Source organism: Pelobates fuscus, chromosome 1 (assembly GCF_036172605.1).
Source record: "Pelobates fuscus isolate aPelFus1 chromosome 1, aPelFus1.pri, whole genome shotgun sequence".
Classification (NCBI taxonomy): domain Eukaryota; kingdom Metazoa; phylum Chordata; class Amphibia; order Anura; family Pelobatidae; genus Pelobates; species Pelobates fuscus.
The window spans coordinates 181139630-181155501 of record NC_086317.1 but is presented as its reverse complement, the minus strand read 5'-3'; the positions used below and the strand labels follow the sequence as shown (position 1 = coordinate 181155501).

General features: G+C 41.2%; 1 protein-coding gene across 2 annotated transcripts in view; it reads right to left on the bottom strand.

The window, feature by feature from the left end:
* PARL (presenilin associated rhomboid like) overlaps window positions 1-9638 on the bottom strand; it is a 33262-nt gene extending 23624 nt beyond the window's left edge. Inside the window, exons 1-5 of one of the 2 annotated variants that reach the window (XM_063453127.1) lie at window positions 9574-9611; window positions 8743-8858; window positions 8218-8346; window positions 7535-7721; window positions 3394-3534 (exon numbers count right to left, since the gene is read on the bottom strand). In XM_063453127.1, the coding sequence (XP_063309197.1) occupies window positions 3394-3534; window positions 7535-7721; window positions 8218-8279 (390 nt within the window). In that variant the 5' untranslated portion in view covers window positions 8280-8346; window positions 8743-8858; window positions 9574-9611. Of the gene's footprint in view, window positions 1-3393; window positions 3535-7534; window positions 7722-8217; window positions 8347-8742; window positions 8859-9573 lie in introns of both variants that reach the window. The other variant, XM_063453130.1, reaches the window with a different exon arrangement.
* Between the last annotated feature and the right edge of the window lie 6234 nt (window positions 9639-15872).

Genomic DNA, 15872 nt, shown 5'->3' with positions numbered 1-15872 from the left:
CTCTAAAAAGGCCCTTTACTGAGGATGAAATAGTCCAAGCAATTCAGTCCCTTTCTAAGCATAAAGCTCCGGGACCTGACTGCTTCCCAAATTCTTATTATACAACCTTTAAACATATCTAGACTCCTCACAAAACGCAACTCTTTTATGACATAATGCAACAAAATGCTGCAAGCCAATATCATTACCATTCCCAAACCAGGGAAACCCCTAAAATGCGAAAACTACCGTCCCATATCCCTGCTGAATCCGGACCCTAAACTGTTCGCCAAAATTCTGAACAACAGGCTAAAACGTTTGCTAAATTCACTGGTGTCGTCCCCAGAACAGGCCGGGTTTGTACCTGGGTGACAAGCGGGAGATAATACGAAGAGGCTTCTAGATCTCATAGAACTAAAGAAAAGGAAATGAACATCAGGGCTCTTACTCGCGGAGAAGGCCTTTGATCGCCTACACTGTGGATGTAGGACTTCTGTCCTACGGAAATTTGGCCTACCGACAAAGTTTCTGAACACAATTCTAACCCTTTACACAGCCCCTTCAGCAAAAATAATGAATACAGGATTCCTGTCCAGGAGTTTTTCCCTCACAAATGGTACCCGCCAAGGTTGTCCCCTATCCCCGCTGATCTTTATTTTAGCCCTTGAACCCCTAGTGCAACATGCAAAAACCAACAAACACATTACAGGCCTTAGTAACCCACTAGGAGAACAAAAAAATAGCACTTCTCGCAGACGACATACTGCTCCTACTGACAAACCTGTGCAGTCCGCCCTGCCAGCACTGATGGACGTTTTAAGCGTCTATGGCACCATCTCATACTATAAAATAAATTTAACCGAAATGCAGGCTCTGCCGATAAATATGACCAAAAAGACCAAACAACAGTTTGCGCAGAAATAGGAGTTTGATTGAGTTTGACGGTACAATATCTAGGCATACAAATTACTACCTCCAAACACACCCCGATCCAACACAATCATCTAAAACTGATCACTAAACTACAAAACTCGATGGCAGCTTGGGAAGGCAAGAGTATGACGACATGGCTAGGCCGTATAAATGCGGTAAAAAATTATGGTGCTGCCCAAATACTGTTGCTCTTGCGAACCCTTCCGATAGAAATACCCCCAAAAAATCTGGCTCAATTCCAGAAGCTCCTAAATGCACACATATGGAAGAAAAAAAAACCCACCAAGGGTAGCAGAACATACCATGGGTATTAAAGTACACAAAGGAGGGTTTGTAATACCAATCTCTAGAAAATACTATATAGCCACTGTCCTGGCTCAGACACTATCAAGTATTAAGGCGAAGGATCCACCACTATGGTAAGAGCTTGAGAACTTGCTACTAAAACCCCACTCGCTCTTAGACCAAACAACCACCAACACTGGTACTGCTCACTACAACTAAGTAGCAATTATAATCCAACTCCAAGGGAAATATTTACATACTTACGGATGAAACATATCGTCCAAAATAGCATTACGAAAAAAGATACTTACACACCCCCAAATGAATTTGAGAGGTTTTGTCAAGGGGTAGCCAAAGAGCTGAAACTATTTGTGTTATGCTACAGAGCCATAATTGCCCTAATGATACCTGTTAGACTTGGTTACAGGGAACAATGGGAAAAATAACTTAATCTCCAGTTTACAGATTTACAATGGAAATTAGCGTTCTCCCACACGACAAAATCCATACACTGCCTGGACTATTTAGAATCCGCCTACAGGGTCTGGCTGAAGTGGTATATGACCCCGCAAAGGCTGGCACAAATATACCCGGGGGTCCCCCCAACCCGTTGGAGATGTGGGACAGAGGTGGGAAACTTGGGCCATACCTTCTGGTTTTTCCCCAGGCTAGAATTATTTTGGGAACAAACCAAGGGCCTCATTAAAAAACGAACAGGCCACGAGCTTCATTTACGCCCACAGACATACTTGCTACCTATGCTCCCTGCACAAGTGGGGATCTATGACAGGACTATGATAATCCACACGCTACCGGCAGCAAAAAGTTGCATAGCCAAGCAATAGAAAAGCACAGAAGCTCCGCCAATACATATGGAAACAGCCAGTCTTAATAAAACTTACAAATACGAGGAAATGTACCACAGAATGGCGGGTACAAGTGGAACACATACCCGCATATGGAACAGCTGGCCAGAGCTGCAAGCTACAAACCCAAGCGAATAGGCAGGGAATATGCTAGATGATGAACCACTGAGACAAAAGACTACCTAGGTTGCCCAGGGTAGCGGCACTGTTATAGGCATGTTAAACGACAAAAAAAAGGGGAAACCAACATAGAGTTACCTTGGACGACCACCCGACCAATAGTAAGGCCCAACACCACAGACAGCACACACAGCGGTGCCCATAAACCGGGACATTGTAATGAACTGATAAGTATTACTGAGCTACAAAATACCCTACCCCCTCCCAGTTCTTCTCACCTCTCACTACCCCTCCACCCCACAACTTTTCCTGTTTATTTGTGGCAATACAGGGCAAAATTCATAACGCGGAATGACTCCTCGAGGGGACTCAATAGGGGCAACCAGACCCACAAGGGGGTTGCCACGCAATACCTAGGATATTTATCCAACATGCCGCCTGTTAAAAATTACACTGTGTAGCAAAACGCAATCGTAAGATATCCAATGTATTGTATTTATTTGTATTGTATTTACTGTATTATACTTATTGACAATATGCGATTTTGTACTTGAGTTACGAGTACACTGTCTTGCCTCTGTATTCACTAAAAAAACTATTCATGAAAAAAAAAAAAATATATATATATATATATATTTTTTTTTTTTTTTTATTATTATTATTATTATTATTTTTTTTTTTAAACCAACCTTTATTTTCTTACCATGAAACCGAGCTGAATTGGAACTTCATCTCTGAAGTCCAGTAGTTTGCTCCAGGGATCGATCTACGGATAGCTCCTTGCATCTCTGTATGGATGCCAAGGCTGGGGTAATGTGACATTCCGGTCCAGCATCAGTACAGAGTAAGCTGGACACTCATTGCAGCTTCCTCAGCGACTGCTCTGTGGCCAATTACTTGCTTACCAGAGAAGCACTGGCTGTTATGCTCTGTGCACCTCCTGCCTCTAGTCACAAGGGCAGCCCTCCTTCAACCCCCTTACTTAGCACACTACTGGACCTGAGTAAATTGAGTGGTGGAAAACTAAAAGAGTAGATAGAAAGAGAAGTGAGAGGAGTGTTAAGAATAATCAACAAGTGGATCAGGATGGGGACAACATGGTAACCCAAAAAATTCTTAAATATTATGTTCATAATTTAAACCCTGTCAGGATCAAAATCTAAAATCCAGTTATTTCAAGAAAAAGATAATTTGATTTGTACAAACATACCTGCTTACGAAATTCACCTTGCTTTTGTGGTCGTAGCTTCTCCAACCAATCTGCTCGAATATCATCCAGATAATTCCTCATTCGATATTTTAGAGACTCATATTGCCAAATAGCAGCAACGCCAAAAGAACAACCTGAAAACTGGATTTAACATAATACAGTGTTTGAGTGTACATATGCATGGTTCTGTGCACATCAATGGAAATTATTTACTTTTTATTGAAAAGTGAAGTCAATATAGGAGGATAAGATGTAAATATTATGTCATGTGATGTTAAAGGATCACTATAGGTTCAGGAACACAAACATGTATTCCTGACCCTATAGTGTTAAAACCACCATCTAGCCCCCCTAGGCCCCTCATGCCTCCATAAATATAGCACAATCTTAATGTATTCAAGCCTGAAGCTGTAGATCTGCATGCTGTTTGCCTCAGAAAAACAAGCAGTCTGCTGACATCATTAGAAGTGGAGATCTGTTCAAATCACAATGCTTCCCTATAGGATTGGCTGAGACTGATAAGGCGGAGATCAGGGCAGAGTCAGCATGATTCAAACACAGCCCTGGCCAATCAGCATCTCCTCATAGAGATTAATTGAATCAATGAATCTCTATGAGGAAAGTTCAGTGTCTGCATGCAGAGGGAGGAAACACTGAATGTTTGGATGCATTTTAGGCAGCCATGACACATGAAGGATCTCTAACAGCCATCTGAAGAGTGGCCAGTGAAGTTATCATTGGGCTGTAATGTAAACACTGCATTGTCTCTGAAAAGACAGTGTTTACAGCAAAAAGCCTGAAGGTAATGATTCTACTCACAGAACAAATTCAAAAAGCTGAAGTTGTTCTGGTGACTATAGTGTTCCTTTAAGGGGTCCTCAGTGTTTACTAGTAATTCTGTTACATTTGTAATGTAAGGTGCAGCCACATATGCATTCTACATTTATTTACACACACACACACATATAACCTTTTTTTCTTGCCAATGCAAATGTAGTTTTTATAATTTTAAATTTCACACCTCACAAAACTTACATTCAAAGTGTTTTTTATATTTTATTTTTAAATGAGGAAGGGGACATAATTCTCAGCATAGGAGCACAATATGGTTAGAAATAAATATATTTTTAATGTTCATTTGAATTTGGTTGATGATAAGATTCACAATAATCATAGTACATAATAGTGGCTAAATCCTAATGGTAAGAAAAAAAAACAAAAAACACCTTGCTTGCAGATGCATGTAACTAGTGTATTTCTATAGTATTTGCTATAGTGTCCCTCAGTCAAAGTTATTGTCCACCCTGCAGGTGTTGAAAGGGTTAAAAATGGCAATGCACCCAGACCAGTTCAATGTGATTGAGTGGTATGGGTACCTATAGTGTACCTTTTACTAGCATGTTGTGATCATACTGGAATACAATGTAACACAAGGAAACCATCAGTACTACCTGCACAAATATAAAACAGAGACTGATTTACACATTGCAACCATGCTTCTCAATGTGACAGAATTGGAAAAATAGGTGGAGTTGTGGCATTCCTAAAATGTAAACCATGGTATGGCTCAAAAGTACCATAACCATGAAATAAGATATAAAGAATGTTTGGCCAAGATCCAACTGCTCTGTTAAGTCCTTGCTATGTTATAAATTTAAAGGGACACTAGTACCATAACCATCACAAGGAATTGTAGTGGCTATGATGAAGGAGGCAATAGGCCTGTGATAACGAGGAAGTTTCATTTTCTCATTAACTGTGTATAATATTTATACATGTTTGTGTTCCTGATCCTATAGTGTTCCTTTAACTGTGATTCAAAGCATCTGAATTTTTCTTAACGTACAGATATTCCGGATAGAGAATGAGGATGTGCAATTACATAAGCATGGTGTTCCAAGGTGAGAAACTGTGCTTACAGTTTGTTTTTAAATCAAACCAACAGAAACCAGACCAGATAGAAGGGGAAATATGCTGCGAGAACTGCACTGAAAGCAAGAGGATAACAATTCATGAAGCCTGATGAAAAAAATTCAAGACATGTAGAAACTTTCTACACAGTCTTATTTAGCTGTTCACTCATTCTGTGTCTTAGAATAAATACAATTCCATAAATTAAAGTTAGTTGTATGCAAAAAGTACATAGTCATCTGCAAGCGACACTGCCAGTGCAACTTATAGGAATACTGCATTAATTGTATGTACCGTCTATCCTTCCATACCCAGTGCCAGCCTTTATTGAACTCTCTGTCTCCTTTAGTACGCCCACCACGTTGCATTCTTTTTTGCATTGTTCACACAAAAACTGCACATTCACTGATATCATTCTCATAATGAATTTTAATGTTTTTAAAACACTTCTATTTGTGTTTAGCGAGTACTCCCGAGTACAACAGTACCCCTCACTTTTCAGGTTTTATGATGTTCAGGAAAATTACAGGGTCAATATAGAGCTTGCCCATTTCAGTTTTCCAGATTGGTTTGTGGGATCTATGTTGCCTTTGAGACCATATTTCATTAAAAAAAAAATAACTTTGGCCAGTGTTTGTGACTCAGTGGCTACTAGAAAAGACTGGATATACCCATTTGCAATACCTTGGTATGTCTACTCTTGCAAATGGTATGCCATCATGGGTGTAATTCATATTCCTGAGCTAACATACGGTCTCAAAGGCAGCAATACTAATCTGGGAAATTTTAATGTAAAAACACTGAAATGGGGAAATAGGGGTACTGGTATACTGGAAACAAATATTAGTGTTTCAAAAGAGTAAAACGTATTACAACAATGATATCACAGCAGGGACCCAGCAAGTACTAAGGACAACAGGGACGTTCTATTCTGCCCACATTTAGGATCGTCCCCTTAAAGGGACACTCCAGGCACCCAGACCACTTCTGCCCATTGGAGTGGTCTGGGTGCCAACTGCCACTACCCTTAACCCTGCAAGTGTAATTATTGCCGTTTTTATAAACTTCAATAATTACCTTGCAGGGTTAACTCCTCCTCTAGTGGCTGTCTACTAGACAGCCACTAGAGGGCACTTTCTAGTTCATAACAAAAGGTTTCTGTGCTATAGCGTCGCTGGACGTCCTCACGCTATGTGAGGACCTCCAGCGTCGCTAAAATCCCCATAGAAAAGCACTGAAAGCATTTTCAATGCTTTCCTATGGGAAGGTCTAATGTGCGTGCGCGGAATTGCCGCGCATGCGCATTAGGTCTACCCCGCCGGCGGCTGCACATGCGCAGTCGGTCTCCCCCGCCGGCTGACATCAGTGGGGGAGGAGCGTGGGCGGACCATAAACCACCGAGGGACATCAGCGGTGGTCTCAAGGAAGGTCACTGAAGGGGTTTTCACTCCTTCAGCAACATGGGATGAGGGGTGGGAGGGAGAAGGGCCCTGCAGTGCCAGGAAATTGTTTTCTACGGAAATTGTTTTCCTGGCACTGGAGTGTCCCTTTAAGGACGGCATAGAATGCCCACTCTCCTTAAGGGGTTAATGGAGGATTTAACAGGACACACTGTTTACTGGCATAAGCAGTATATTGGTAAAAATTCCTTTAGGAATCAGATTGTGAGGACAGCATGAAATACCATAAATTCTTAAAGAAAAACACTATAGTGTTAGGAATACAGGTTTGTATTCCTAACTCTATAGGGTTCTTTCCCTAACTTATTGGGTTGCACCATCGAGTATAAAAAAAAAATAAAACTTTTTTACTAAGAATATTTCAAGCACAGAGGCTCCCTCGGCACTAGTTAAGTCTCCTCCTCCCGCAACGTCTTGAAGCTGGTCTGAGCGAATGCACAAATGCAACGCATTGAATCAATGCTTTCAAATGGAGAATTTGAGGATATCCAACTTCGTTTCATGGGAAGAAAAAAAAAAACTGTTAGGGAACAGGACGTGCCTCTAGAGGTGAACTTAACCCTGCAATGTTTTACATTGCAGGGTTAAACAGACAGGGTGGTCTGGGTGCCTATAGTGTCCCTTTAGGCGTTAAGTGGCAACAACAGTCTGATATGCTCATGGAAAAGTTTTGAGTGCATTGGCACAAGTGGGCTAAAGCCCTGAGGGGGCAGATTATCATTTTTAAGGATCAATACCATAGAATTCTGCACATCATATAATATACATACCCCCACAGTGAAGAAGAAAGGTTTGTATAATTTTTTCAGAATGTAGGAACGTGTTGGGGATAAAGGTTCTGCCAACGGTGGTGTAAAGCTGCTTTTAAAAGTCTCAGGGCCACCTCGAATTTCAGACTCTCCTTTTTCAGGATTCCTAGGAGCCTTTCTGAACCCACTCCTCTGCTCTATAAAAAGCCTACAAAAGAGAACAGTAGATCAGCATACACAAATGTTCTGGACATTTCCAAAAACAGCACAAGTACACTAAGCAGATGTCAAAACACTTTATTTTGTTTTGACAACTTACCTGGCTCCAGCCAGGCGCCATCACTGCCTCTGATTGTCTGTCACAGGAAAAGATGGATGTCACATTAGAGCAATGACACAATACACTGGCTGAAAACGCTCTGCTTCTGCTCAAAGCCAGTGATTGCGTTCCTGTTTTTCTCTAACTTGACAACCAGTTTTCTGCTGGAGAAGATGAGACAAGGCCGATGCAGTGCGGGTGACCAACTGTTTTATCATGGGAAAGGGCAAGGGCACCATAACCATACAACGTCTGTAGGCTGTAGTGGTTATGGTACTTGGAATGTCCCTTTAACTACACACATGGAGCTGTCATTTCTGGCAAACTGACATATCTGCTTTAAATGAGCATAACAATATATAGCAAAGTACAACAACATCTGTACCTTCGTCCTTGACACCAACTTCTTCCTGTACATGCTCTCAGTGTCCAGCATGCTGACGTCATGTTGATATTCTGCAACTTGCAGTGCTGACTTTTCACACTCCCCTTCCAGAGTGAATATCCTATTCTCCTGGAATTTGTAATATTGAATTTATAAAATATTTAACCAGGATGAATACATTGAGATTTCTCTTGTTTTCAAGTATGTCCTGGGACCACAAAACATTGCATTGTTACAATATCATATTCAACCATAACAGGTGCATTCTGTGCTAAGGTAGCATATTACATTGTTTTGTTAAATGCAGATTCTATATATCAATGCAATGTAAAAAAAAAAAAAAAAAGAAAGAAAGAAAAGTTGAAAATCCTATCTTTTTTAACAAAAACTTTTTGGGAAATTCCTCATCACTTAAGAGGTCGTTGTTACATAAACCAACTTACTGAAGGAACACTACAAGCACCACAACTGCCTATCCACACAATCCTAGTAGTCGGTCCGTTATTGTATGGTTTGATTTCTTACCTTGGGGCCTGCAAGGCGCCACTCCCCGCGTCCACTACTGATGACGAAGAGTCAAAGAATCCCAAGCAGGAACTCCAGTTAGCTCTCTTGAGCGAAGTCCTGCAAGCCCCAGCACACTGGATGAGAGTAACAGTATTAGCTCATGACTTAACATTCTGCTCAAGAACTTTGTCTCTCTCCGGCATTAGTAGTGGAAGAGGGGAGCTGCGTTCAGCGATGCCAGGTAATAAGTAAAATTATTCAAAAATGTTTTTACTATTTAAAATGGGGGGTAAGGGGGGGGAGGTCAACAGAGCAACCCTGGCACCATAACCTCTAGAGGCATACACAAAATGTCCTTTGTTTTTACAGTTCACTGCCTACACTCCAAGAAAGTTGGTCTTGTTAAATAAACTGATGTTCCTCCGGCAGCAAGATTTCAACAAACTCATAAGCCACCAAGAGCCCTGAAAACTATTAGGTGAGATTTATCAAATTGTCCTTATCTCAATAGTGGTGTAAAGTACCAATATCAGGGCAATCACCATAGAAACAGGCACACACTATGGGTAAAAACTCTATCCTTGTAAAGGCAATACTATACCCTGCTGGTGGGTGAGCAATAAAAAGTTGTTTTTTTTTGTCTGCTTAGTGGTTACACATTATGCTAAATCTGGTCAGAAAGTCCCTTAGACCTTTGAGTGCCAGAAAAGTTGCCCAACTATTAAGAGAAAAATGCTTTTGGCAGAGTGACAAAAAAAAATGACCCCCCCCCCAAAATTAAAGATATGACGTGCATGGGTTCGTCATTTTATCCCAAGATTTAAAGGTACAGTATCGTATTGCAGTCACCTTGCGAGCTTTGTCCCAGTCCAGGCCTTGTTCAGACAGACAGCACAGGACAGGACAGGACACCAGGACACAAGTACACAGGCCCCGCCCCTTCCGCTCTCTGGTGAAGAATGATGACGCAACGGTGAGTCCCCAGCTCTCTGTAACCTCGGAGACCGCGCCCATCCCGCTGTCACCACCCAAAGCGGGAACGTCACCGCCCCGCTTATAATTAAAAAATAATAATTATAATAAAAAGCGGAGGGTGAGTGCTGTAATGCAGTAAACATTGTAGTGATGGGGGTAGCGGACAATCTCGTGCTTGTCTGCTTCACATTTGGAAATGTCGGCTGTCTATTGACACTATAGTGTAATGAAAAGGTGAGACAGACAGCATGAGAATCCGAATTAATAAGAGTCGTAATGAATCGTTGCAGAGTATTATTATTTTTACCAGCATCTTGTAATGAGAAGTGGCTGTAGAACAGACTATCACTGTGACTAACAACTGGCACTTAAGCTTTATGCAAGCAGCCTCTTTATAAAATAAGACGTACTGATTTCACAAATAATAATAATCACACTCGGTAATCATCCTTAACCCCTTAACACCGCAGCCAAATGTACAAGTTGTGAACAGAACAAAACGTAAACAAAACCTGGCATTTACGCTATATGTCTGTCCAACCGTAATTCACCTCTTTCATATTAAATGCACCCCCCCTTATTATATATCATTTTATTCAGGGGAAACAGGGCTTTCATTTAACATCAAATATTTAGGTATTGAACATAATTTAATATAAAAAATTTATAAAAAAAATGGGAGAAAAAAAGAATTTTTTAATTTTTTTTTGTTCTATGTGACATTTTAACTGTGGATGTCAAAATACTGTTTGCTTTTACTGCAATACAATACACATATTTGTATTCAGCGATGTCTCACGTGTAAAACAGTACCCCCTATGTACAGGTTTTATGGTGTTTTGGGAAGTTACAGGGTCAAATATAGCACGTTACATTTGAAATTGAAATTCGCCAGATTGGTTACGTTGCCTTTGAGACTGTATAGTAGCCCAGGAATTAAATTTACACCCATAATGGCATACCATTTGCAATAGTAGACAACCCAAGGTATTGCAAATGGGGTATGTCCAGTCTTTTTTAGTAGCCATTTGGTCACAAACACTGGCCAAAGTTAGCGTTAGTATTTGTTTGTGTGTGAAAAATGCAAAAAACGCCAATTTTGGCCAGTGTTTGTGACTAAGTGGCTACTAAAAAAGTCTGGACAAACCCCATTTGCAATACCTTGGGTTGTCTACTATTGCAAATGGTATGCCATCATAGGGGTAATTTTCATTCTTGGGCTACCATAGGGTCACAAAGGCAACGTAAGCAATCTGGCGAATTTTAATGTGAAAAAAATGAAACACAAGCCTTATATTTGACGCTGTAACTTTTGAAAACACCATAAAACCTGTACATGTGGGGTACTGTTGTACTCGGGAGACTTCGCTCAACACAAATATTTGTATTTCAAAACAGTAAAAAGTATTGCAGCAATAATATCGTCCGTGTAAGTGCTGTTTGTGCGTGAAAAATGCAGAAAACGTCACTTTTACTGGCGATATCATCGTTGTAATACATTTTACTGTTTTGAAACACTAATATCTGTGTTCAGCAAAGTCTCCCGAGTAAAACAGTACCCCCCATGTACAGGTTTTATGGTGTCTTGGAAAGTTATAGGGTTAAATATAGTGCTAGCAAATTAAATTCCCTATACTTTCGGCATGGGTTGTCAGGCAGGTCCCGCTAATTGTAATTAATTAGGATACCTAATTATGTAAAATTATTACATAAATATATGTGTAGAATTAATATATGTATATATATACATATGTGTATATATACGTATATATATATATAATTTTTTTTTAATATTTTTATTTATATATAGGTATATATATAGTGATATATACGTATATATTTATGTATATAGATATATATATATTATGATATATATATTATTTTGTTCTACGTGTATTTTGATATAAATATATATATTAATATCACAATACAGTTAGAACGAAATAACACATCTATATATTTTTTAATTATTTATTTTTAAATATTTTTTTAATTTTATTTTTTTACGTATTTACATATATATTTTTTTATATTATATATAAATATATATATAACAATAATTATATATATATTTAATCAGTATCAGTCTACGTGTAATTTGATATTAATATATATATATATATTTATTAATATTTAAATACACGTCGTGTATGTGTAAATGTGTGTGTGTGTGTGTGTATGTGTATATATATATACTTAGATCATATATATATAATATATATGATCTAAGTATATTTTATTTGTAACTGTAATTTTTTTAATTTATTTTTTGAACTAATATTTTATTTTTTTTACAGGACAGGGGTCAGAAACAGTGTCAGCCAGTGATTTCACATCACTGGCTGACACACAGGATCAGTGATCACAGTGACTGCCTGTCACTGTGATCACCTCCTGCAGATTGGGTAATTGACCACAGGGGGGAGTGCCTGGGTGGTACAAGCACTCCCCCCTTCCAATCTGCAGGGGGATCACTGTGCCAGTTACATGTGTCAGCCAATAGGCTGACACATGTAACACTGATCGCAGTGACAGGCTGTCACTGCGATCAGAGCGCTCTGAGATCGCAGTGACAGCCTGTCACTGCGATCAGACTTCGCAGATCGCGGTCACTGACCCCAGGGGGACTGCCTGGGGGGCCAGGTAAGTCCCCCGACCGCGATCTGCAGAAGGGGAAAGCCGCCGGCCGCATGTGTCAGCCGATTTGAAATCGGCTGACACATGCTGAATACTGGTCGCAGTGACAGCCTGTCACTGCGATCAGAGACTGCAGATCGCGGTCACTGGCCACAGGGGGGGTTGCCTGGGGGGCCAGGCATCCCCCCCGACCGCGATCTGCAGCGGGCGATTAGCGCCGGCCACGTGGGCGGCCATTATGGCGAGGACGTAATATTACGCCCGCCGGCGTTTAGAGACGGTTCCTGCAGGACGTAATATTACGTCCTCCGGACTTAAGGGGTTAAAGGGACACTGTAGACACCCAGACCACTTCAGCTCATTAAAGTGGTCTGGGTGCAGTGTCCCAGGTCCCTTAATCTTGCAAAAGTAATTAATTGCAATAGTTTAGCTTGTATGGGGTAACGCCACCTCTAGTGGCTGTCTACTAGACAGCCACTATGGGATCTCCTGGTCATTAGGCGTCTTTTGGTTGCCTAGCTGATGCTGGATGTCCTCATACTATGCATTTTAAGACGTTCAGTGTTACCTCCCCATAGGAAAAATTGTATGATAGAAAGCCCAGCGCTTTGGCGGCCCCCTGGCATCTAATTTACTGCCGACGCGATCCTGTTCGGGGGAGAGCGGATGCCTGACAGTCCAAGCAGTCTCCCTGCTGCAAGTCTGGGCCATGTGATCACATGGCTGGAATAGCAGACTAATGTACTGCCTGGGCTGACCCCCAAGTGAGAAATCAAACAAAAAAAAAAAAAAACATATTTAATATAAAAAATCTAATCTATATATTTCATGATCTTAAAGCCTGAGGCCTACAAAAAGGCTTATGTTATACCAGTAGTAGCAAGTCAGTAGTGGTGTGCCGAAACCGACAAATGGGAAAGGCCTGAAAGAGTTTAAAAAGGAAGGGGTGGATGCGTTTCCAAAACATAGGCAGAACTTCAGGAGGAAGCTGGGAGAATGGGGTAGAAATGGACGGCAAAAAAACACTCCCACAACTCCAGGCATATTACTTTCACACTTGAAGTCGGGGTCAAAAGGCATGTGCGAAAACCAACAAATGGGGTAGATATGAAAAAGAGGGAAAAAATATTAAAACAAACTAAACTCCTAACTGCATAATTAACAGAGTCCTCTATTGATTAACCCCTTAAGGACCAAACTTCTGGAATAAAAGGGGAAAATGACATGTCACACATGTCATGTGTCCTTAAGGGGTTAAAGGACCACTATAGGCACCCAGACCACTTCAGCTTAATTTAGTGGTCTGGGTGCCAGGTCCCTCTAGGATTAACCCTGCCTGCTGTAAATGAAACTGCTATGTTTACAAATTGGTTAATCCAGCCTCTAGTGACTGTCTCATTGACAGCCGGTAGAGACGCTTCCGCGCTTCTCACTGTGATTTTCACAGTGAGAATACGCCAGCGTCCATAGGAAAGCATTGAGAATGCTTTCCTATGGACTGGCTGAATGCGCGCGCATTCCCCAGCACTGGAGAAAGGTGAGGTTTTTAACCCCCTTCCTCCAACTTCAGCCCTGAGGGTGGGGGCACCCTCAGGGCACTATAGTGCCAGGAAAAAGAGTTTATTTTCCTGGCACTATATTGGTCTTTTAAGGAGTATGGCATGATGCTAAAACAAGCATAACCTTGCAAAACTGAGGAAGTAGATAAAACAAAAATCCCTCTCTAATTTAACCCTTAAGGATGTCCTGAAACAAAAAAATCCTTCAATTTGAGCTATATTTTGGTTCCACTGTAAATTAAAGGGACACTATAGTCAACAGAACAACTACAGCTTATTGTATTTGTTCTGGTGAGTATAATCAGCCCATTCAGGCTTTTTACTGTAAACACTGCTTGTTTCAGAGAAAATGCAGTGTTTACATTACAGCCTAGGAATACCTCCAGATGGCTACTAGAGATCCTTCCTGGGTCATGGCTGCCTAAAACGCATCCAAACATTCAGTGTCTACTCCCTCTGCATGCAGACACTGAACTTTCATCATAGAGATTCATTGATTCAATTCATCTCTATGAGGAGATGCTGATTGGCCAGGGCTGTGTTTGAAATTTGCTGGCTCTGCCCCTGATCTGTCTCTTTGCCAGTCTCAGCCAATCCTATGGGGAAGCATTGTGATTGGATCATGCTACCACTTCTGCTGATGTCAGCGGGCAGGTCTAAAGGAAACAGGGACAGAGTAAGCATCTCCAAACTTGAATACAAGATTTTACTATTTTTAGGGAGGCATGAGGGGACCAGGGTGGCTAGATGGTGGTTTTAACCCTATAGGGTCAGGAATACATGTTTGTGTTCCTGACCCTATAGTGCTCCTTTAAGTGTTTAGATTAATAAAGCAATACTACAAACCACCAATTTTCCAGTTAGCTAGGATGAAAGCATTACAGACTTGAAGAGGTCGCTAAATATAAAATTAGTAAAATTATACTGTAACATTAAGCTATGCTAACTGTAATACAAATATATTGGTTGTGCTCTGTACTAGTCTCGGTACATTTGCCAAAATTAGACATGAAACTATTTATCAGAATACTTATAGACCCGATATTCCTTATTCTGTGACTTTACCCCTCTGCCAGGGACGTTTTAGCCGCAAGGCAAACAAGGCATTTGCCTTGGGCGGCATTTTCCAGGGGGCGGCAAAAAAAGCTGCCCCCAAATGCCCAGGGCAAATGTCTTGTTAGCCTTGCGGCTAACTGACAAGCCGGACGGGCGGCGCTTGCAAGGGAGCACTTTCCCCTGAGCTATCTGCTCAGCTCCCTCGCGCGCCGCAGAGTGATTCCAGGAGCCGGAATATGACGTCATATTCCGGCTCCCTGCATCACTCTGCGGCGCGCGAGGGAGCTGAGCAGAGCGCTCACTAATCAGTGCTCCCTCGCCAGCGCTGACCGACCAGTAGCCCTACTAGACCCCAGGGAGAGGGACCCCCCCCAGCATTCACAAAGGTAAGGAGGCAGGGGGGGGGGGGGGTAAAATAAAAAAAAGTGAGTGTGTTAATGTGAGTGAGTGTGTGTGTGTGTCTGTTAGTGTGTGTCTATTAGTGGGTGTGTGTATGTTAGTGAGTGTGTGTTTGTCTGTTAGTGAGTGTGTGTGTGTGTCTGTTAGTGAGTGTGTGTCTGTCAGTGAGTGTGAGTGTGTTTGTCTGTTAGTGTGTGTGTGTGTCTGTTAGTGAGTGTGAGTGTGTTTGTCTGTTAGTGTGTGTCTGTTAGTGTGTGTGTGTGTTAGTGTGTGTGTGTGTCTGTTAGAATTCTAGAAGCGGTTAGCAAGAAATAAGACAATAAAAGTGGAATGCCAAAAAGTGTACAGTGGTTCAATCTAACCCAAACCATAAAGTGACACTAGAGAACGTGTTAATAACAGAAAAAGGATACTATCACTGTGAAAATGCAGCAGAGTAATTGCCGCTAAGGTAGATAAAGTAAGAACCACAATCTCAGAACACGAACACATCTAGTGATATCTTTACCAATCAACTGAAGG